This window comes from Pleuronectes platessa, chromosome 20, assembly GCF_947347685.1.
Source record: "Pleuronectes platessa chromosome 20, fPlePla1.1, whole genome shotgun sequence".
In the NCBI taxonomy this organism is placed as follows: domain Eukaryota; kingdom Metazoa; phylum Chordata; class Actinopteri; order Pleuronectiformes; family Pleuronectidae; genus Pleuronectes; species Pleuronectes platessa.
Genome location: NC_070645.1, coordinates 13,816,208 through 13,839,813, shown reverse-complemented (window position 1 = coordinate 13,839,813; position 23,606 = coordinate 13,816,208). Strand labels below are relative to the sequence as shown.

Genomic DNA, 23,606 nt, shown 5'->3' with positions numbered 1-23,606 from the left:
AAGAGCAGTGGCGCCGTCGTAACAGAGTGAAAATTAGAGTGTGCAAGCTCTTTATTTATTTATTTTTTTCCAAGGCTGCCCGGCCATCTTTCTGTTGGCTCTGCAGCATCAACAGTATGAGACGCTGTGTATTATTGCTCTGAATTGCATTAAACTGCTCCCAGCTACTCAGGAAAGATAAATAATGTACAAAAAAAACAAAGGCGAGACCTGAACAAAAAAAAAAAACATTATTATAGCTGAATGAGAGTAATAATCTTTTTCATATTTCTTTTATTCAAGGAGCAAGGTTGAATACATTTCCAGTATCAAGGCATTTATCAAATCAGATGAAACTAAGTCCACTGCTATGCAATAAATGTAATGGTTAAGAATCTGGACCTGGGTAGGAAAAAATTATGACTGGAGCTAAGTTCATCAAAATGCTGAGAGGACACAAGCCAACCGATCGTATACAATCCAAACTGTGGGATTATATATTCAGGGAAGCAACCTGTGGCGGATCATAACAGACCCATTTATTTTCTAAGTGGGTTAAGAGCCATGTGTGATAAAACAGCCCTTTTCCTAACCATAATCCCGAGGCCATTTAGCTGGAACATATGCTGATACCACGCTAAATGCTCCGAATGCAAAATTCCTCAGAAAATGAACAAACTCTGGATTCAGAAATGCAAGACTTGTTTCCCTGTGCCGCCAAGTCTCCCTTTAAAACACAGAATGGCTGGTCGTTCTCATGTGGACTGAGCTTTCACATCAGATTGAAGAAATGTTAAATGTTTCATCTCAGATATGCATTAAAAAAGAGCGGCTGCTTTGATGCCTCAGTGTCTCTGAGTCTCAGTGATCATCAACTGTACGGTGAGGACACGTCAAAGACACGTCAGCTTTTAATTTGTTAAAAGTTGTATGGGTTGTTTTAAGACTTGTAACCTTGATAAGTTTGCTCAAAGTAGAAGTAACGGCTGATCGACTTTAACCACTTCACTATCAACACAAAGATTAAATATTTTATCTAATTACCCCCCCCCCCCCCCCCCCCCTCCCCGCCAAGGAAGTTATGTGCTCAACCCTGTCCGTTGGCTTGTTTGTTTGTCAGCAGGATTAAGCAAAAAGCACTCAACCAATTTCCATAACGAGTTAGGGTTTGGGCCAAGAGAGCACCCATCAATTTTTTGGGGCAGATCTGTTAAGAGGGATAGATTCTAGAATGTTTTAACAACTTCCTTTGGGACTGATAACCAATGCCTGTGTGCACGTTGGTTCTATCATTGGAGGGTTATTGGGCCTTGGCAGAGCTATGCAATCCAGTGCCATTCTAGTTTCCTTTTTCTGTTGGTCACTACGAAAGCCATCTGTTCTCTTCTCATAACCTCTTAACAACTTTACCCCGTCCATGTTATGCCTTTGTTGTGCTCCAGCTGTCAGTCAAGGAGCCATGGATCAATAACGTGTCAGCCTTGCTATCTCTCTCTCGCTTTCTTCCCACTGCTGAGGACATAAATGAGTTTGGAACCCACATCACCTTTTTTCCACAGCTAGATTTTGGTCTTTTCTATTTCTTGCTAGGAAGAAAAAAAAGACGATTGAGTTTTTACATCTCGACGTTCACCTCTCGGTCGGCCTTGAGACAGCTTTTCTTCGCCTTGACCCATTAAATCTCCACTTTGTTTGCCCCACTCTGTTTTTAACAAAAACGAATCTCCTGCTTTACTGCCAAGATTGAGTTGTTGACGAGGAGTTGTTGCGTGGTGGGAAACTGGTCCACTGGCTGAGGCCACAGTGTGCAATGCCAACAGACAGACATTCATTTATTTCTAAAATGGGGCTTACGACATTTCACATGAACTTATCGAGCTGTGGTTTCATCACGACAAAAGCTTTTGGTCAGAAAGAGAGTTCATGTCAAAACAACTCGAACAACCTGAAATTATGAAATGCCAACGACGACAATTGGACTGGTGAATTTTGGATTATAGCTGGAGGCACCCAAGTGGAGCATGCACACAAATACTGAAATAAAATAGGATTTAATACTTACTCTCTTGCCTGGTGGTCCAGGTGGACCAGCTTCTCCTGATGGACCTGGAGGTCCCTGAAAACAAGCAAGGACAAGCAAGATGTTGAAATAAACAATTGGTATTAACAAACAAATCAGAGCTGTGAATTGTGATGAGAGTGCAACTGGCTTCACCAAACCTCTCATTTTTTGTGGTAAAAGGATATTAACTGAGAGAGCATATCAGCATTAAGGGAATATTCTGACACAGAATATTCCGAAAGAGTTCAGCCCAAACCCACATATGGATAAGACACTGCACTGCCTGAAATAACATACTGTGCTCCCTGGGACACTGTCATCCAATTATCTCTGGGCTAATAGCAAGCAATCAGAGGATTTGTTTAATCATTTGCTTTAGTAAATATTCAGAAAATCAAAAAGGTAAGATTTATATGAGTATGGTTGTATGCAGGGAAAAACCAAAGTATACATATGTTTTCTTGTCAAGAACAACTGAACATATGTTAATTTGCCTTCTAAACACTATTTTCTATTTTAGAGTTTGAGCATGCAATCAGAGTTCACAAACAACTCAAAAATGTGAGACTCGTGGAGCAAAGGTTTTCTGTTTTTCTTTAGCTAATCTAAATTCATTAATGTTAATGAGAATCCCTTATTCCGATCCACATTAGCTTCTACTAAAGCGGTTGCTAATCTACCCGATGTCGGCGAGTTGTGATTCACTGCACTTTACACGGGGTCAGCACATTACCGTTTGCCTATTATTTCTAATTATACTTAATGAATCTGCAAAGCATATAGTAAAAGTCCATTTACCTCACACCCAAGAGAATGGGGTAAATATCATAAATTAAAATGCTGTAGTGTAAATTATTTACTCACTAAATATAATTACAGCTTTTACTGCAGGGAAACTGGTGGTAGATGACTACATTATAAAATAAACAAAAACAACAGATATTCATACCCGTTCATACAGAGAGACAAGGGAACCGATTCTTAAGATAATTGGATTACTGTCTAGGTGTTTGTAAAAGATCCCACAAATGAAGTGTGAAAAGCACATGATATACTTTCATTTAATCATTTTTTCAGTCTGAACACAACTTACCGCCTGACCGGACTCCCCATCCTCTCCCTTCTCTCCTGATTCACCATCAGTGCCCTGCAACAGACAGATGTGTAGGTTAGACTATGACACTAGAAAAATAGATTGTTTAATTCATCGATTTAACACAAAGACCCACACAATTTACTACACGTAGGTATTTTATGGGTTGATAATTGGTTAAAGATTTACTTACAGCAACACCAGCTTCTCCAGGAGGGCCAGGATCTCCAGGGAATCCAACGGGACCCTTTAAGAGAAATGAGATGCATGAGTGTAGCAGAAGAAATGCAAGGCGCCGCTTCCGAGAATTAATCTCCCTGGGTCCAGGCATTAAGAGCATGGCTAGTAATTTAGACAGTGATTTAGTCCATGGTGTACCTGCTAACAGCCACTGAAGGCAAATTGATTGACTTAACGATGATGTTGCAAATCCATGAGAAAAGGCGTCACTGCCTTCCATTACCACGCAGGCATAAAATATAATCTCCTCCAATAAAAAGGCTTTTTAGCCCTCAAATATGTTCTCAGATAAAACTGCCGCCTGCCTCCAGGGTGTGTGGGGTTGGAGGTGGGGGGGCTTTTCCTTTAAAGCCCTATGTTTTGTCTGTCCGACTGACAACCTCTTTTGCGGATTTGGCAGACTTACAGGGTTGCCCTTTGGACCATCGTCTCCAGGGGGTCCTTTGGCGCCAGCGGGTCCAGCTGATCCAGGGGGGCCAGACTCTCCTTTCTCTCCTCTTTCACCTTTGGGTCCCTGTGGTGGACGGGGGAACATTTATTACGCCAGTACCACAGAGGGCAGCCTTTTAAGAGTCAAAGATTTAACTGAACAGGGGATGAAAACTGACATGTGGTGAGATATCAGTGTGTGTCACAAAAGGAGAATGGTGTCTGAAAAGTCAACAAGTGTTTTTCAGCGCCAAAAGCTCTTAAATATGATGCTCCTGTTCCCCGACAGAGATGATACAAACACACAGCTTCATCTGTATACACCCAACACCAATGAATCCATATTCCTCAATTACAATTCATATTTTGGAAGTGATTATCATATCAATTGGTCAAAAACTTCTCCATCTTGTATTGCTTAATTTGTGCTTAGAAAATCGGCTCTCTTCCTGTTTCACATTATTTTCCTTTTGGCATGAAATGATCTGGTAGATTTTCAAAAATTGTGATATGGTGTGAAAGCTGATCCTTAAATAGGACATTGTGTTGTATTGCACTGCAGCAACAGGGGAAGCTTTTTCTACTCTTTCCAATGTTCACACAGACAAAATCTCGTTTCATCCTTTGTGTGGCTTTGAAATGTTATTACTCAAATATAAAAAGTATATAACAGCAACAATTTACTTGAATATTCTACATATTTCCTTCAAAAATAACAAAATAAAGCAAAAAAATTGTTAAAGGTAAATCAAATTCCATCGATTTATTCTCTTAGTTACGTTTGTTCCAATACTAAATGTAGCACTTGTATGTAAAAACCTGGAAAACCTGAAACACATTGGATTGTGACTGTTCTAACTATGGAAACCTAAATGGCAAACGCGGGGAACAAGCAGGGAACAATGAAAAAAGTCTGTAATCAGGCTCCTCTGCCACTCGGCCATCTTCTACAATCTACTGTTGTACCTTAATAATGATAAACGAGGCCGCAGCGCTTATCAATCCATGAGCGATGGGTGCTTAGTAAAAGTTTAGAGAAAAAAACATAAGGCTGATCAAAGTGTCGTGAATTTGTTTTTGGCAATAGCAAATGCAAGCATGTGGATGTGATAAATCGTTACATTTTTTAATTAATCAATCTATAATTGACTCTGACATATGAGAGAAATTACAAGACTTGGAGTTTACTACTGCCTCAGTGGGTCTATCAAAACAGGCCAAATTACAGCTAAAGGATGCGCTCAGCAACACGGGTGTCTGATGTGCTGCCGCCAACCTGCTTCACGGTGTCTGCAATCATTGTTCGTTAGGACACAAGCACCAGTCACTTCCCCCTGGTAATTGTGTCTTAAGAGTCTTGGAAGACACTTAATTTTGGCAGGCCATGTGAACATGGTGTGCAAAGCACAAGTTGAGATGAACTACCAGCCTCAATGTGATGAGCTTTCTCTGTGATGAATACACGGTGTCACTGTCTCGTTAAATTGGATTTTGTTCTATATTTGCCTAAAGCTATCCATTAAGAAACGGTTTTCCTGGGGATTACCTGATGTGGCTGATACTGTGACCTGTCTTACTGTAGCAAACATAAATTCCCCCAACCTTAGTGGTTTGCACATCGAGGTGAAGAGAAATTACTTCTCAAAATGTTTTTTCAGCTACGGCTACCAGGGTGGTAGGCTAAAGACTGAGAATATTTAAGCAAGATGCACCAAATGAAAGAAAAATAATACATAAAGATGTTCAAACATAAAGCATGGAACACAAATATTTAGCTTGACACATTAGTAACACAAGAGCAGAGCTTACTTACCCCAGTTCCAGACTCTCCAGGTGTTCCTGGGTTTCCAGCCTCACCTTGTTCACCCTGTGGTTAAACAAATGTCAGTGTCTGGACTGGTTAACCATCAACCTCACACACACGCAGAGCTTCCACACTCAGGCAAAGCATTTAAAGTCACATCTAATACAAGAAATGTCCTTACACACCACTACAGGAGCCAGAGAAAAACCACGTCTTAAACTCTAGTTGATTACAAGGCTGTTAAAAGTTACAGTAACTCCAAGTGCCCTCTTAAAGTGTTGGTAGCTTTTCATGTTTCATATTCCACAGTCATTTTAACAGCATTAAGTATTTATGGGGCAGCCGTCTGCCAAATGGCCGTAAAATGGCCGAATCTTGTTGGAAGTGTTGTAAAATAGACATTAATAGTGTCAACTCACTAACTGAGACAAAATGCCTGAGCGTGTGAAGTGATTATGCTGCAGGTGGTAACAGAGAGAGAGAGCTGTATTCTGTCCTAGTGCCCGACATCATGCTAGGCAGGCAGAACACCCTCGGTGCATTGTTGTGCAATGGCGCTTACCTTCTCACCCACAGATCCCATGGGACCCACGCCGCCTGGAGGACCTTGTGGACCCTGCGGCAGGAAATAAGGAAAGAGATAAGTCATTACCCTGGAGCGGACAAATGATCATATCCAAGGTTTATAAAATAACATAGGTGAGGTAAAGCCATTAAACATGTAGCTATACTTACCTCACAGTCCTACATGAAACTGATTGTATTTGTAAAATTTGTGAATACAGATTTTTATCAATTAGCCATACGTACGTCAGCTCCACTAGGACCCTGAGGACCTCTGGGACCAGGGGGACCAGGAGGGCCCTGCAGAAAAGAGACACAGTGTTGTTTAATAAAGTGCATGAAACTGTCATGAGAGGACGCACATGAAGCAGATGTGTCTCTTACCATGGGGCCAACATCACCGTTCTCTCCCTTCTCACCAGGGGGTCCAGGGAGCCCCTGAGGATGAGAGAAACGAACAAGCAGTTATCAAAAAAGAAAAGAATCATGTTGCAAGCACAAGGTGCTGTTGCATGAATAAGCAATAACGTTATTAATGATCAGAATTTGTTTTGCCTGTTAAGTGCGTTCACAGCAGCTGTTCCTGTTTGGAGATCTAATTGGAGATTTGATTGCTAGAATAAATGTGTGGTGGCGTACTGAAATATAAAACATTGCATATCTTTGGGCCAGAATGTGCTTTCATGAATCAAGTGAATCTATGTTTTAACTGCGGCCCAGTCCCATTATCTGTATCTATATCTAGTGAGCCTGTGCTGAGCAAGGTCAACAACACGTCTACTAGCAGATGAAGCGTAGACCCTCAAATCAGTCACTCTCGAGTGGATACACAACACAACTCAGCACTATGAGGATCATACGCACTGCAGCTTAGTGGCAACAGAAGAAAATATGCTAAACATTTCAAAGAACTGCATCAAAATATTTGACTTTCATCAATAGGTTCTTTACATTAGGGACTCTGTGATAAAGAGGTGGCAGGTATCTGTACACCAGTGAGTGAGCACAGCAGGGAGTTTAATCTTCTATATTAATACTCAGATGAAGCTGAGATGATTTTATTCTGCACCAAGCTCAGGAAACATGTAGCACAACTCTCCTGCCCACCGATGCATGTTAAGTGAGCCGCGTGGTCAGGGCCTCATACGTGCGTTTGATCCCTGACATTTCTGCCGGTAATTGCTGTGATTAAATTGCTGTAGTGTGCTTTGCCCTCTGTGTGTGTTTGCTCTTGATTCAGAAGCCGTTTGTCATCAGTGTAAGGTGGAAGGTTATGGGGGAAGAGATCTAAATCAATTCATTCCTCTACCTGCGCTGACACCGAATACTCACAACGCAGAGGAAAAGCACAAGTGTGTTTGTGTGCATCGAGCTATGTCAAAAGCCCACGTTTGTGTTTGTGCTCGTGTTTGCATCTATTTTCTGTGCTACAAAGTGTGTGTAGCTTCATGCTGATTCCGCCCGTGCAGAGAAATCTCATCTGTGTAAAGGTCGCCTCTAGTCTGAGATCGTTAGCTGTGCTACTAATTATGCAGCGCGGTAAATGTGTTCGACAAGGAACTGACTATCAGAGCAGGTCAGTCCAAGCAATTAATGGAACAGCAATGGGAAGTGTATTACTTCCAATTAAAAGTCCATTGAACACAATCACGCAGAGATAGAATAGCACCTTGGCACAAAGAGTGGTCGTCTATGTAATTTCATTACAACACTGACCTCAATCTCTGCAGTGAACTTTTGTGGTGTTTAGCTTAAGGAGCTGATCAGTAATAAACAGATTAGTACTAATAAATAGACTCGGACTGACGGGAGGCCTTACCTTTGTAGATTGGTGTTGCATTGCTACAAAACTAAAAAACAAAGTTATAGAGTAGATTGGTTTGCTAGTGTGCTGCATCCTGGTGTGCCAAAACTGCATTTCTGGATATTTTGTCCAACATAAATGCTGCATATCAAAAAGCTAATTATAAAACTAAAGAATAGCCTCATTCTGAAGCAGTATTCACTCTGACAAAGGTTCATTGTTGTGTGTGTGAATTCTCCACGAGGCATGTGGACATTTCAACGTTGAGCCATATCCCAGGAGGGGATGGAGGGAGGAGGATGCCATTGAAAGGGGGTGAGAGATGTAATCAGTGAAGGTCAAAGCAAGGTCAGAATGCAATGCACATTACAGATCCTATTAAAGCAGCGTATACTGAGTTTGCAACTGAGTGTTTTTGCCCATATTGAATGTATGAATGTTTTTAATAACTTATTGATGCTGCTATGGGCAAAATGCAAACTGCTGAGGCTAAGAATAAATGACATAAGGATGATGTTTAACTTTAACTTTTTGTTTATCAAGGTCCACAACACTTTATATTCAGCTCTACGTCAAATGCCTCCTACAGCACAAACCGGATGCATAGCAAAAGGATAGAACAGATTATGAACCACAATATTGAGAATATCAAATGACTTAGAAGTGATGCCCTGGATTCATGTTTTCCTGCCGCGTGCTATTCCTCATCTGAAGAGTCAATCTCGGCAGCAACATGCAATACTCCACAGGAAATGTATTTTTTATCATTATCTCGATAAAGTCTGTGGCTTACAGAGAACTCTGTATTTTTATATCTCAGTGGTGAGTTTCTCATCCCCTGTGACTGCTACGAGACCACAGAAGAAAACACGCTATCAGTAAACCAGTTACAATATGGTTGCATAGTGGGAGCAGGTCTGAGGAAACCTTTGGAGCTTTGACTCCTCTTTATTTCAGACAGAAAATATGATGGTGGCATGTGTGGTCACAGTGGGGTTTTTCCCAACACCTGTATATCGCTACACTGAAAAAAACACTGTGATCTCTTGATGTCATATGCTGCTGATATTTTGTCACTTTTTATATTATATGACATTAAAGGACCAGTGTGTAGGATTTAGTGACAACTACTGGTGAAGTTGCATTTTGCAGCTGCATACCCCTCACTTTACCCTCCCCTTCCAAACATGAAGGAGAACCTTTGGTTGTCATAAGAACTCAAAAGTTTTTTAGTTTGTCCAAAAAACATGGTGGCCTCCGTAGAAAGAACCAGATCCAGATGTAAATATAAAGTATTTCAATTTAAAGGGCCAATTGCTAGGTAAAGAAAATAACAATTTGTACAATTTAGGTGAATGAACTCAAGCAAAAAACATTACTAGGATTATTTTATGTTCAATTTCTGCCAATAAAAATCTTAGTCTTAAACATTTGAACTTTATGATTAAGTCTTGAGAATTGAATATGAAATCATAGTAAATGTTTGGTGTCTATTAAAGGAGAGTCTAGTAAAGGTCAAATCAAGTTGGCATCCATTCTTAATTTTCTCTACATATACACACTGTTTGTGTTTACAGATTACTTGTACATTTAACTATATAGCATTAATGCACAAGAAAAGTCCCATTAATGTTAAAAAATATGGCCTCTACAACTGCTCTCAGAAAAGCAGGAAATCATACCCTACACATACACATGTGACCGGCACTAACCTGCAAACCGATGGGACCAGGTGGTCCTGGGAAACCTCTGGAGCCTTCATCTCCCTTCTGTCCAAACATACCCTGCTGACCTCTGGGACCAGGCTCTCCATCACCTCCCTGAGGAAACACTCATGTTTACTCTCCATTTGAACATTATTACTGAATACATGACAATATAATGTCTCTTCTTGTTGGTGTGTATTCTCTCCACAAACTTATAATTTTTTGGGCAAAACAATACAGCAAAAAATCCAATGGCCACTGAAATTCTCATATATAGAGAATATGTGTGTGATGCTTACTGATGTAAAACAACTCGTGGAGAAGTAAGTGTAAATTAATTACAAATCTCAGTTATCTGCAGTGTCTCCTATTAAGAAATACTATCAACTGCACATTGTCCTGTCTGTCTTTCTGTCAGGATTGTCTCGCTATTCACACAACACATTAATGGCCAGTTACAGCAGGTTCATCCATGCAGTACAGGACAGTTGTGGAGTACTTACAGCAGGACCTGGGGCACCAATGGGACCTTGGAGACCAGCTGGGCCGGGAGGACCCTGAACATGAGAAGAAAAAAAAAGAAAGTTGGTCCAACAACATCCCAGAATGGTCGCACAAAAGTAACAGCAATCATGCACTGCTTTGTGATGCGTAAGCAAAGCACATCAGTGACTTTTTAATTACTGCGGATAAAGGGTTGAAATGTGTGCGTGACACAGAAATGAATGGACATAACGCACCTGTTCTCCCTTGTCCGCTTTGCTTCCTTTCTGACCGGGCTCTCCAACCTCTCCCTGGGAAGGAGAAACACACACACACACACACACACAGTCAACCATCTCAGATCAGCTCTGCTTTATCTCTGAATTTCTAAATTACTTTTTTTTCTAGTTAATTCCATAGCAAACCAATGCAGTGACATGTGGTTGGATACGGAACCTGAAGGCACATAATGATTGCAGGGAACCAGCAACAGTATTTTACTTTTACATCTCTTCTGACACATTTACATTTTGCACTGGCACATTCTGTGATTAGGGCGGGTTAGAAACAGTTTGGAGAAGAGAGAAACAGATTTCCATACAGATGGTCTGAGTGAGAACATGGGGATGAAGACTGATCGGTAAAATTGTTCAGTCCTAAAACTCATCCCAGTCTGGGGATGAAGAAGGAGTAACTGATTGGCGGTGGTGAGACACATCATGTAATCTGGCATGGGTGGCCTTCACCCAGGATGTCATAATCCTACAGTGGGAAAACTAATTTTGTTCTTTCTCTTTTGTTTAACATAACTACAAACAAATATATATAGTGGCCTGGCTCCAGACCCTTTTTTTGTACATTTGCCTTATCTTTATCTATTTATTTATGTTGAGTGCGGTTGACCTGACCTTGTCACCATCCTCTCCGGGTGGACCCTGAGGCCCAGCAGGCCCTGGCAGACCAACGGGACCCTGGACACCGTCACGACCAGCCGGACCTTGAGGCCCTTTCTCACCCTAGAGGAAGCAACGACATCTGATGAAATTATATTTTGAAAACACAAACAGAAGAGGTGAAGTTCAAAGGAAGGAAAGGTGACTAGGGGAGAAAAAAGATATACTTACAGGTGCTCCCTTCTCACCAGCAGGACCTGGAGGACCCTGAGGGCCGGGTCTACCAGACAAGCCAATGGGACCAGCTTGACCGGCAGAACCTCTCTCACCAGGAGAACCCTGTGTGAGACAGAAAGAGACGTGATGAGTAATAAATATAATTCATAGAAGGCAGAGGGCAGGTGTTTCTTTATTGTTGAGATGACACGTATTTCATGTTTAGTAAGGCTGTCATGTTAAAAGGATGTTTTAGACATCTACAAAGCTAGAGCTGAGTTCTTCCACTAATGGATCAACACACATACGAAGAAAAACCTTTTCCACAGGAATAATTAAAAAACAGCAGGGGCCACACACAGTAACATTAGGCTTTTAAGTTCTAAAAAAGCAGCGATGCTCCTTGAAAGCAGCCAGCATTATCTGCTGCCGGCAAACTGACGTCCCGGTTTCTCTCTCTCTCCTGCTGCTGGAAAATGCATTTCTTGAAGAAAGAAAGAGGCTGCTGCTGCTGCTGTGTATCAGTACTCACATACAGGAGCTATTCACCAATATCCATTAAACATCATGGAGAATGACACTGACTTTTTACTGCTGCACTATGTCAACTCTCTGTTTACCTGCATGCACACTACTATTATCAGCTCCGGGGAGACAACCTTACCTGCAAACTGTAAAAGCAGAACCAAAGCACAGATACAGACAGTGCTATGTTTTTTTATTTAACTAGTGCAGTTCCTGCTCTAAACAGGGCTGTTTGGAATGTAGCTTTGTTTCTGAAACTGTAAAAGTGACCTGCGCTCCAGATACACACAGTGTTTTCTTGTATAAGTAGACATAGAGATGAATTCCTGACGTGAAGACTATGATAAAGTCACTGAAGACGTGAATCACAGAACTATCCTGACCAGAATGTGAGTTTTAGTTTCCCCTGGTAAATGTTGGATAAATCTACTTTAATGTGTGAAACGTGACTTTGAACTGCAATTAACCTTTACCTATATTTGATTTTGTTGTATTTTTATTAATGTACAATGCAATTTTAATTAACACCTCTGGCTAATTGACAACGTGACATGTTTTTTTATTACTTCGGCTGCTTACAAAACACATACGTGGTTGAAAACAAATAAAGCAAACACCTGTCCTGATTAGGGATTAAGAAATAACTGTTGGGACAGAAACACTCTGAGACATCATGCTGCCCACGCAATGTGTTTTATGAAGAATCTCCCTGTGACGATCTGGGGCGCTAAGTGCCAGGATGCGACCTGCTGGGACTGATGAGGGATGTGTTGGAGCGACGCCCGGGATGACTAGACACTGTGACTCACCATATGGATTTTCTCCTGGTTGCGAGTGTGTGTGTGTGTGTGTGTGTGTGTGTGTGTGTGTGTGTCTGTGTGTGTGTCTGTGTGTGTGTCTGTGTGTTTGTTTGGGTTCGTGTGCCAGAAGGCAATGAAGCAAACAGTGTTGATACCCAGCCACTCTCGCACATCGCTTTGGAGTCGCTGTGTGTAGTGGGACGAGATGATATGAAATGATGAATAAAAAATTGTAAATTACCCGCAGGTGACGTGACTACAATGGCTAAATGACTTTATATAAGTGTTACACGTGTACTTAGTTCACTTGCTGTAATTGAATTAATTTACTGTGTTTTATTGCCTTTGTTTTCCTTCATCAGATCTGATTCCTACTGGAAACATATCTCAGACTCGTCTTTCTGTTAAGCTACAGTTGGGATGTCCTCAAGCAAAACGCCTAATCTATCTGCTGCAGTGGGAAATGCACTGGACATCTGAAGAATGTGCAAGTGAGTATAAATTTAAGAGTTGGCAACACTGACCAGCGGAAAAAAGAGCATAGGTCTCATCCAATTTTACCCGAAGCAACGAAGGCTCAAACACATAAATATCTTCCTGTTTGTTGTGTTGCCTGAAACAGACTAAAACCTCCCTGCAAACATAAAGATGACTAAGCAGTTTTTTTTATCCTTTTCCTTTTTGGGGGGGGAGGGGAATGGCAGACCAAAATAAATTCTTACAGTAATTTAAATTCCTATTTTAAAGCTTTTTCTGCCAAAATGTAAATTGTGTCTGTTTCTTGGCACATGTAGGGGTCACAAAAACATGAAATATGCTGAGCAAGCATCCGCAATAAGCAATAAAGACAAATCTAAAAATCCAATACATTGAGGAAGGACATTTCTTCTGTGAATTTCCCGAAGGGACTTTGACTTCAGGTAATAGTGTACTTACAACAGGACCGGACGGACCCTGGGGTCCCTCTCCTCCCTTCAGACCTGCAGGACCCTGAGGAAAAGAAGGACAATAAAGACATGAGTATACTTTCTTGACAGACCAGTAAATATGTTATATGTAGCCATGCAGCCTTTGCATTTCAACAGCTCCATCATCAGGCACCAATCCTGTATACCTTCACTGTTTTGTCAATTCAGCCCGACACCACCTGTAAGCACTTCCCTAGGAAATATCATTGCCTTGTCACTTTCATCCTGAGAGACCACCGGCATAAATCAGAGGCCATAAAACATACAACATGGAAAAGCCACATGCATGATGGGTAACAATCCCTTCACTCGTATCAATCATTTCATGTGGATACTGTAGCTGGAGGACGGGGGGAATTCATTGCACATAAGTGGTGGATAAACAATTGTGTGTATGTGGAATTTATAGAGTCTTTATTTTGTTCTACACATGCTAACTTGTGGTTTCCATGCAGCTGTGTGTATAGTGTATTTCATGCATGTGAGGTCTCCTGTTTATCAATAATCCAAAGAGTGTGTGAGTGTGTGTGTGTGTGTGTGTTGCTCCCTTGTGGGCCACAAAAGAGTGCATGGCAGTATGGGTAATGAGTCTCTGCAGGCCGTGGCTGTGTGCTGGAGTAAATTACAAAGGCAAAAAACAATCAGGGGTGCTGCTGGCCTGCAGACTCTGACTGACCTTGAGGATCCAGGCTCCACACATCACTACCTGTCCCCACAGAACGGCCGCCACAATTTATTTGCTAATGTGTCCCATTTAATAATTTATTAAGTAAATAATGCATACCAAGGAAAAAACAAATACCTTGGCTGACCCGAGAAAATAATGGCACTGAAATATGGAAAACGATTCAAGACCTTGACCTAAACTCGGGAAAGATTTTACAATTCGTTTCCAAACAACGGCCTGTTTGCATAACAGAGGCCACTGATGCATTGCTGCGGTTAAAACAGTGGTGTGAGTGGCGTTGGAGGGACGCAGAGGCACGCCTATTCATTTGTAAGATGTCGCTTCAGATTTCTCCTGATTGCTCGGAGCGAATTCCAAGGCTGATGTCTCTAATGAAGTCAGTGGCTCTGCAGAGTTCCTGGCTCGTGTGTAATGTGGCAACCTTCTGTCACTTTCTATTAGCAGATGCATGGAACGGGAAGCAATGATGAAGAAGTGCAGGTGGAGGGGAGCGCTTACCGTGGCACCAGGTAGACCTCGCTCTCCGGGGAAGCCTCGAAGGCCAGGGGGACCGTCTTTACCTGAGGATCCCTGTGGTCCAGGGTCTCCCTGATAACACAGTCACAAACTCAGGGTTAGTGTGGTTCACAACATGGTGCATCATACAATATCATAATACTTATAAAGACCATGTTACGTGTCACGAGTGATTCAAATTACACTGCATGAAAAATGTTTAGCTGCTGAGAAACAGGAACAAATTATTTAGATATATCTGATTGGCATAGTTTCCTCCAAGATAGATAAGAAAAGACAAGATTAGATTGAATGTTATTTATATAAATACAGACTATTTGTCATCTACTGCTGTAAAAATGCTAACTTTGGTCACACAGAGGTACTTTCTACGGAATAACAAAAAAAAAATGTTTGTTTCACTGCTTAATCTGTGACAGTCTATCAGTCATTAACATATTCAAATTCAAAGTCAGAGACTGGAACTTTCCTCTTTAGAGTATTCTCTTGTTTTTTTTATTTAAAATTGAGTCATCTACAAGCTCAATTTGAATGTGACGTTTTTAATTGTGAAATGATAAATTGGTCTTGACATGGTGTCGATAACGGTTTGGAGGCGCAAAGCATATGACAGCTAATTCTTGAAAACTGCAGTACACCAATCTTCAGAAATGTCTGCATCCTCTGAGGCCCCCTGGCGAAATGTGTACATGAGGACATGTTCCAGCATTCATGTATTAAACATGAAGTGCTACCATGCACAGCTGGTAATTGAACAAGAGAGGGCTCTAAAAAATAATAATACAGATTGAAAAGCATATGACAAGCAGATAGTTTATACACTAATTGCTTTGTACATCACACCAGCAACAGATGCGTACTTGTTTGGTAGCTGACATGCATCTTAATGGGCCATTAGCTGCAATTAGTTTGAAGTATGTAGGTATTCCGTGGAATCATTAGCGCCGTCTCCACAGTCAATACACAAGCCTCAGCGCTGATTAGACGTTCAAATATCAGCCACAACACGAAGCAGACGGATGACGGTCTTTTTACACTCGTTGTGTGTTTGAAGACAGATTCTTTTTTTGTTTAAGAGGTTAAAAAATAGATAAAAGTTCAGCGGCGAATCCAAAAATATGAGGACAGAAACTTCTGAATGCTTACTCCCAAAAATGTCATTAAAATGTCAGCTTCTGCAGCTGTTTGCACACTCCTCCATCTTCCTTCAGCTCACAGAGTAAACTCTGAAACTCCCTTTGTTTTCCGTCTCCTCAAAGGAACCACGCCAACTATTTGCTGCAAGGTAACTTTGTTTAGTTCCTGGTTTGTTTTCTACACCGCATTTCTAAAAACCAAGACGTAACTTCAGAAAAAGTTACTCCTGACTTCTCTCTCTTTTCTTTTCTGTTGGCAGGCTGACTTTATCTGCAAACAGGGAGGCACAGAAGAGTTGGCTTGAGAGGTATAAGAGGATTTGGGCTCTGCTGCCAAGACCTCGACAAAGTGTCCCTGGCATACTGATGCACGGGCCTGAGCAGAGCGGGGGGGGAGGAGGGTCTGTGAGTGGCGGAGGGTTTGGAGTTAGCCGATGGACTTGATTAAACTGTCTGCTTGGGGACGACGGGGAGAAAATGAGGATCTGAAGGAGGGGATGGGGAGTGGGGCCATGCTGAGTGCTCCTGGGAGTCAGGGTGGTGGGTTGGAGCGGCCCATACTTCTACAAAATGGCTACTGTCTGATGCTAATGGGCACTCAATTGCCGGGCAGATAGATCCAGGGCGGGAGTGGATGTAGCCAGATGCTCCCTGGATCTCAGCTACTGTATCTTCCACAGTCGCTTGCCAGAGCGAGAGTGATGGCGAGACTCAGTGCTTTGGCGTTTCTGGGTGAATTTATTGCTACAGATTGATTCCTGCTTTCTCCCCGTTTTACTTAAGCAATCCAGTAGTCTGCTGAGATTTGCATGCCCTCAAGAACCATAACTGCTTGTGAATGCAGCAGGTTACTTCTGCAAAATCAAATCATGTACAATAATTGCAAACTGCATAAGTTAAATTTTCAGCCTGCCTATATGCTGTTGATCTCTATATCAACCTCACTGGCTCCGTCTCTTCTGTGTAACTAACACAAATTTATTATAGCTCATGAGAAAAGCACATCTTGCTCTTTTTTTTTTATGAATTACGATGTGTATCTGTAAGCCAGTGGGTGAGAGAAGGGGATGTTGTGGTACTATGATACAATAAATGAGCATTCCTTTCAGATTAATAATCTTTAGACAGCTTACTATTGTCCCTCAGTACAGGAAATGTATAAGATCAGTTTAAGCTCTAAACAATAAACGTTGACCAGTCTTGTTTTTTCTACCTTTGCTCCCTCCTTGCCAGCAGCACCTGGAAGACCCTGTTCTCCTGGTGGACCTGGGGGTCCAGGGTGGCCTCTCTCGCCAACAGGACCGGTCTCTCCAGTCGGTCCCTGAGAGGATATCACACAGTTTTATACTATTTACGGTTCAACATATCAACAATACTATATGAATCATTGATAAAAATGTTTCGTGAAATCCTTCTTATTAAAATGTAACATTACATTACCTGGGGTCCGACAACACCTCCTGGACCTGGTGGACCAGTTTTGCCTTGGAAACCCTGAGAGAAAGATGACAACGGGTTTAAAACAACAACAGAAACACACAGCGTATCTAATGAAGCCAAAAATAAAGAAACTATATTGATTCCACTTGAGTTTGTTTCAGCCGATAAGCAGGGATTTAGGTTGTGGGTCTTTCCTTGATGTAGGATCAAGAGATCTTTTCAGGTTATGTTCACGAATCAAGGACAGATTCTGTTATATTGGAATGCTGGGCAATAAACCGCTGCAGGTACTGTAGGTGTTCATTATCTGAAAACTGCAATCGTTAGAAAGTTGCTGAAAGAAATAGGAAACGTGGAGATGAGACAAAGATCGTCAGGTGGAATCAAACCAGATCTTCAGGCGATGCATATTCATCTTGTTTACTCTACCTGAACATACAGCATCTAACAGCACAAGATTCCTTTAATCATAGTGGTGATGAGACAAAAACAACCCAGAGCAAAAAGCCTATTATGCAGATACCTGACTCTTATGAGACGATAATGATGCTCAGCGTCCTCTGAATGTGTAATTATGCATCTGCTAGCTACCTCATGAGCCAGGGGTATTATCATTCTGCCACTGTGAACCTAGAGTTAGTTATTGCTCAATTCCAGAGAGGTGACACTGTATATATCCTTATTAGGCAATGATAACTTTTTATATTGTAGGTATAATAATGGTATTTCGTAATGATGTCATTGTGTAATTTATACCAGTTAAAAAATACTATTATTGATTACAAAAGAAAATTACATGATACAATTTGGCGAAATTTTCAGTGGAAGTGGTCTCAGGGTTAACACAGAGATGAGTGGAATAATATCCAGCTTGCTCGACTCTAATAATTATAATAATAATAGTTCTTTATGAGTTAGCACAGCATTCTTCAAGGAAAAACACAGAAGTTTCTACGATAAAGTTATGCTACAAGTTTCCTGATTTGCATTGAAGTGTTTCCTATGGATATGTTGGGATTCGCAAAGCAGAACAGAACCAGGCAAAAACGATATAGGACTCAACACTGTAGCACAAATCAGATGAACTTCTGTCTTCTGGGAACGGAGCAATTCAATCTGCATTGGTTTGAGTCTTTTTTCCAATTACAGTGTCCAGAATCCAATGACTCTACAGTGTATTCCCCAAATGTGAACCCAGCACGAAGCTTAGAGGTTCACTGAATCAATACAGCAAGAGTCAAAAAGACTGGTGACCTTAACAGAGATCTCATAATGCAATGGAGACCAATCACTATCTGCTAAATGCTAGTGTATGTCCAGGCATGTAACTGGTTAGTGATGACAGACAGTGATAAGCATTGAGCTAATGCTCCATGGACAGAGTGTCGGTTGTACACTGACGTTTCGTTTTGATTTCCGACTGATCTTTGGATCCCTCGGTCATCAAACCCCACATGTTCCTGCTTTTGTAACTCATCTCATCTGTAACTTGTTATCCCACAGCCAATCAAAGTTCTTAAACCCCAGCTCTGAGAAGGCCGATCCTGACTGACTTAGTACTCCGAGCTTATTGATCAGTGCATGTTTTGAGTTATGGTGATGCAACCCTGGGGCCGTTCAGTTACGGCATCGACCCTGACTCACAGACAGCAACTCAAATCTTTATCTGCACTTCCTCAAATGCAACGTGTGTGTTGCCAGGGTTTTGAGCGTCTTTATTGCTGCGATCAATTCTCATATTGCATGCTTGTGAAGCCTACTCGTCAGACCATAAATCTACAGCCATAAACACCATAATGAAGACTCTTGCATTGTTACTTGTATAGCAGAAGAGGCAGGGAAGCGCTCGTGTGTCTGTGTGTGTTTGTGGTGTGTCACGTTATCTATAGGAAAGAGGCAGGCGGTAAGGGAAGCTTTAATGATAGAGGCGATGATCTGTCAAGCTTTTAGTGGAATTTATTTCCCTCTGAGCCTCATCAAACAAAGGTGCACCGATGCATACCAAGTGAGGGGGAATCAAATCCGAGAGCAGGAGATTGCAACTAGGTGTGATCAAACCAAACTCTGCTTGGTGTTCTCTTTTGTTGTTGATGAATTCTGTGCCTTTTGGACACGGCGTCTGTGCATCAACGGTGCAGATTTAGCACAATAATTTCTCTTGATAAAGAAAAACTCCATGCTGTCTTAACAAATGTTACTTAGTGTTGTTATTGCTCGGATATTTCAGGGAAGGAAGTGTCACAGAACCTTGTTGGAACTGGACAAAAAGTTACGTTTCCTGTCAGTGGATATTTGTAAACTTGCCAATTAAGAATAAGACAGAAAAAGGATGTTTCCCCAGCTTCCTGTTGTCCGTCAGTGTCTGAACTGTCTGGCTTTCCTCAGACAGAATGAAGTAAGTGAGTGTGCATGTGTGTGTGTGTGTGTGTATGGAGACAAGCAGATAGTTCACAAGGGCTGTATCTCCAGATCTGCCGCATGTGTATTACTGATTGAAATCTCCTGAATACAAGAGCAATAGAGTTAAGAAGGGGAGGAGGAGTGTGTCTGTGTTGTGGTGCTAGTGTGTGTGTGTGTTAGTGTGTGTGTTTGTGTTTGTGTATGTGTGTGTGTGTGTGTGGGGGGGGGGGTGTCTGTGTGTGTGTGTTGGGAGGGGTGTTGGAACTATTAACATTATTTAATTTTTTTTCCTTTTCATATTTGGAAAAACTAATTCTAATACCTATAAAAGAAGACACAATCCTTTATTTGCATCGGCTGCGGAAATATAATGGATCTGTCTGAGTGTGAAAAATAACACTGAGTTCCCAGCTCGATGTGAGGTCCTATGTTTCCAGACTTGGGGAGAGGCTAGAGGCAGACGCCACACAGGATTCTCACCGTTTCTCCTCGCTGGCCAGGGTGTCCGGGCAGCCCATCTTTTCCAGCTGGTCCCTGAAATGAAAAGTCACTTTTACCATGTAACCCAGTGCATTCACTATCATCACATTCATATCTGGTTGAGAATGATGGCACTTCGAAATTGGCCCTGGTGTTGGACTAAATGTTTATTTTTCTGAGCAATGAGATTTTTATTGTTGCAATTTGTGCAAATGCTTTGGACGCAATATACAGTACAAACATAATTATAGTAAGACTAGCGTAACACTAATGGAAAAATAACAGGCTCAGTTTTTTTTTTTTTTTAAAGAACCAGATCACTGGTTGAAGTTATGAATCTAAACCTGAATCGATAGGTGGAAATTACCACTTGTCTACCTCCTCAATTGGAAAGTGAGAAAATGGGTTCTGCTTCAATAACAGTTAGATTAATGATCCCTGCACAGATTTATGGATATTGCTATATGTTACTGCACTGCACCCAGTGAACTCCTTAGATGGAATCAATCGTGACTTATAAGGTTTGCAAATGAGGCTAATTTGCTATTAATACAGTGAAGGAAGTGAGAGTGTGGACATTGTGCCTCAGGAATGAGCTTCTAACTGCATAATTTCCCTGCTGGTGGTTTTATGTTGAGCTGTCTGTGGCTTATATTGGTGGAGGAGAAATACTCACAGGGGGGCCCTTTGGTCCAGGGAAGCCCACGGGTCCCTGAGGTCCTTGAGGTCCCTGCAATCAGCACAGACACAAATAGATGAGAGACACGCAAAGAAAAAACCAAAAAAAATAGTATGGATGTTTTGACTGTGACAGAAACTGAACCAATATTATAAGGGTGAGCGAGTCACTGTTCATCAGCCCATGGAGTCTATGCTCGTAATACTAAATCATTACAGGGAGCACGCTGGAGTCGCACAATGCATAAAAGAAAAGGTTTCATCCCCTGTCCTGCTGCAGAGTAAAGTGTGGAATCATAAGCTCTCTCTGTCTTTTCATTAGTCCAACTTGGTTTAATCTTACAGTTATCAAATGCCTGAGGAGTGATAGTTTTTGAAAGGGAACATTTCAGTCCTTAGTAAGTGAATAAACTGCTTGACGAGGTAAAGGTCAGCCTCTTTCAAGTCCACAGGTTAATATCATAGGGCAAAGGGCTGTGGTCATGTAATATAAGCCAAATTATAGGGAATCACTGGATGTGTTTCCCGTGTACTTCACATTAAATGACCAAGAATGATCGTATTGTATTGTGACAAATTGTTTATAATAATAGTAATAATACATTTATAAGTCATGTGAGTTCCTCACCTAATAAAACTTGTGACATTTTAAGGAGGGCCAATTATATATGTTATTGCAAACTGTGTACATGTACAATAGCTATTAGGTTTAAAGCGGCAGAGAGATAGGAAACAAGTGAAAACGAAGAAAGTAGAAACCAATAATATATCCGACACACGTCTAAGCCGAATGTTCACGGAGGATGTTTAACCCTGACACTCAAATTCAACAACAAAAAATTGGGATTGATTGATATCGAGTAATATTATATTTTTCAAAACAAAAGAATAGGATGGTCTAGGCGTAAGGCACCAACTCAAACACCACCTCACTAGTGTTTTGCAGATGAGTGGTTCTAAGTCTAGTGGGACTAAACTTTATTAAATGATGAGTCACCTTCTCCTCACTGAGTTACTGTACCTGGCTGTGCGGCCAATATAGAAAGCAAGAGGTGCCTTTACAGTGTTTGCTTACACGCTTGTTTCCCTGTTATGTGTTTCATCTAACAGAGGGGAGGATGTTCTCTGACAGACTCCCTGTCGAGCTCTGTCAGAGTCATAATAAAATCTGCTTCTCCGTGTGAAGCGTGAGCACGAACCGAGCTCACGCTGCAGCTGCCTGTTTTGTTTCATGTCTTCCTTGGATTTTCTTTGTTAGGCAGCAAAAGAAAAATCTAATTGCTCTAAAACTCCACTGGAAATATAACGGGTATTAAATAAGCTGGCACCGCTGGAAGGCTTTTACTGTGAAGCAACTGCAGAGATTGTTAATTTTGCCACTGAGTTCGCCACCCAGGGCTTCCACACTACGAAGAAATCTTCCTGTAAATCTAACCCTGGACCATTTTCTTTTGTCTTTCGTTTGATTATCAGTTCAAAACGCTTCGGATGAGAAATGTACTTAATTAAAACTCTAAGGACTGAGGCCGAAGGGAAGGGAAGGAACAGGACTGCTGTCTATAAGATGAAGATAGGAACAGGAAATCTAGGATAAACCCCAAATCACAGAAAAAAAAAGTTATTCTTCCTAAAAAAAACTTTTGGCAGCTAAAACATTTTTCGTTACAGATTAGGAACTCACAGTGGGACTATGGTCATTTTAAAATCTTTCTCATTATCTTTCAAATCTGGAGGGTTTGACCAGAATAAAAGTTCCTCCATTGAAGAGAATTCACAGTCTGACCTCTTAATAGCAGGGGTGGAGCCACTGAAAACGCAATTTTTTTACAGCAACAACTGAAAAAGTGATTCAAAATGCTTGTTTGTTTTCACATGCATTAAAAGCCATCCCAGAGAGTGTGTTAATATGGACTTACTCTCTCACCGGGCGGGCCTGGAGGACCATCGTGGCCGGATGTCCCCTGAAACACACAAGAATATATCATTTAGCTTATATTGTACATGTTGCATTTGTTGCGAGGGGTGGAAGCAGTAGAAAGTTCAGATATTTGTCATCGTTTTCAACTCAAGTTTCATTTTTATCTTGATTACAGTGTTTCACTAGTGCAAGTCAGTGTGACTTCAGGATTTGTACCTTGGGACCTGGTTTTCCTGTTGGACCCCTGGCTCCTCGTCCACCGCGAGGACCCTACAGAGGAAAAAATAAAGACAACTCAGAGTCAAACACAAAACCTACAACTTCCAACAGTGTAATATAATGAAGTCAAAGCGTAACATATATCAGTGTTTGTATCATTCAAGTGGATAAACAATAAAAGATGACTTAACACTATGCGATCACAGTACAGTACATACCGTTGGACCTCTTTGACCTCTTGGACCAAGTTTACCTGCAATACCCTATTAGATAATTGTTGGAAAAAAGAACACATCTGTTAATAGCTTCATGACAACAAAAAGTCCCAGAGTTGTGTCTGCACAGCTACTGTAGTAATGAATGGTAGTAATATTTCCACTGCTCGGCTGACGACAGCAGCAGAAACCAGTGAAAATCACTGCAAAATGGTTTCCTGCCTCTGAGTCGACACCAGACAAAATTTTATTGAGAAAAATGTATTTCATAGATCCACAGATGTTCTTCAAAGTGTCCATGAATACGCTGATGTACTTAGTTGGCAATAATCAGTAGCTCTAGTCAAACC

The 23,606-nt window shown here is 41.3% G+C and overlaps 1 protein-coding gene across 2 annotated transcripts in view; it reads right to left on the bottom strand.

Moving 5' to 3' along the window:
* Positions 1-23,606, bottom strand: part of col11a1a (collagen, type XI, alpha 1a) — a 72,914-nt gene that overhangs the window by 11,075 nt on the left and 38,233 nt on the right. For both annotated transcript variants that reach the window (XM_053412802.1, XM_053412801.1), the window contains 22 exons: positions 23,260-23,304; positions 23,039-23,092; positions 22,821-22,865; positions 20,903-20,956; positions 20,227-20,280; positions 17,347-17,400; positions 17,120-17,227; positions 14,753-14,842; positions 13,535-13,588; positions 11,289-11,396; positions 11,073-11,180; positions 10,422-10,475; positions 10,185-10,238; positions 9,688-9,795; positions 6,556-6,609; positions 6,418-6,471; positions 6,170-6,223; positions 5,617-5,670; positions 3,781-3,888; positions 3,328-3,381; positions 3,135-3,188; positions 2,042-2,095 (listed from right to left, as the gene is read on the bottom strand). In XM_053412802.1, the coding sequence (XP_053268777.1) occupies positions 2,042-2,095; positions 3,135-3,188; positions 3,328-3,381; positions 3,781-3,888; positions 5,617-5,670; positions 6,170-6,223; positions 6,418-6,471; positions 6,556-6,609; positions 9,688-9,795; positions 10,185-10,238; positions 10,422-10,475; positions 11,073-11,180; positions 11,289-11,396; positions 13,535-13,588; positions 14,753-14,842; positions 17,120-17,227; positions 17,347-17,400; positions 20,227-20,280; positions 20,903-20,956; positions 22,821-22,865; positions 23,039-23,092; positions 23,260-23,304 (1,476 nt within the window). The remainder of the gene's footprint in view (positions 1-2,041; positions 2,096-3,134; positions 3,189-3,327; positions 3,382-3,780; positions 3,889-5,616; positions 5,671-6,169; positions 6,224-6,417; positions 6,472-6,555; positions 6,610-9,687; positions 9,796-10,184; positions 10,239-10,421; positions 10,476-11,072; positions 11,181-11,288; positions 11,397-13,534; positions 13,589-14,752; positions 14,843-17,119; positions 17,228-17,346; positions 17,401-20,226; positions 20,281-20,902; positions 20,957-22,820; positions 22,866-23,038; positions 23,093-23,259; positions 23,305-23,606) is intronic.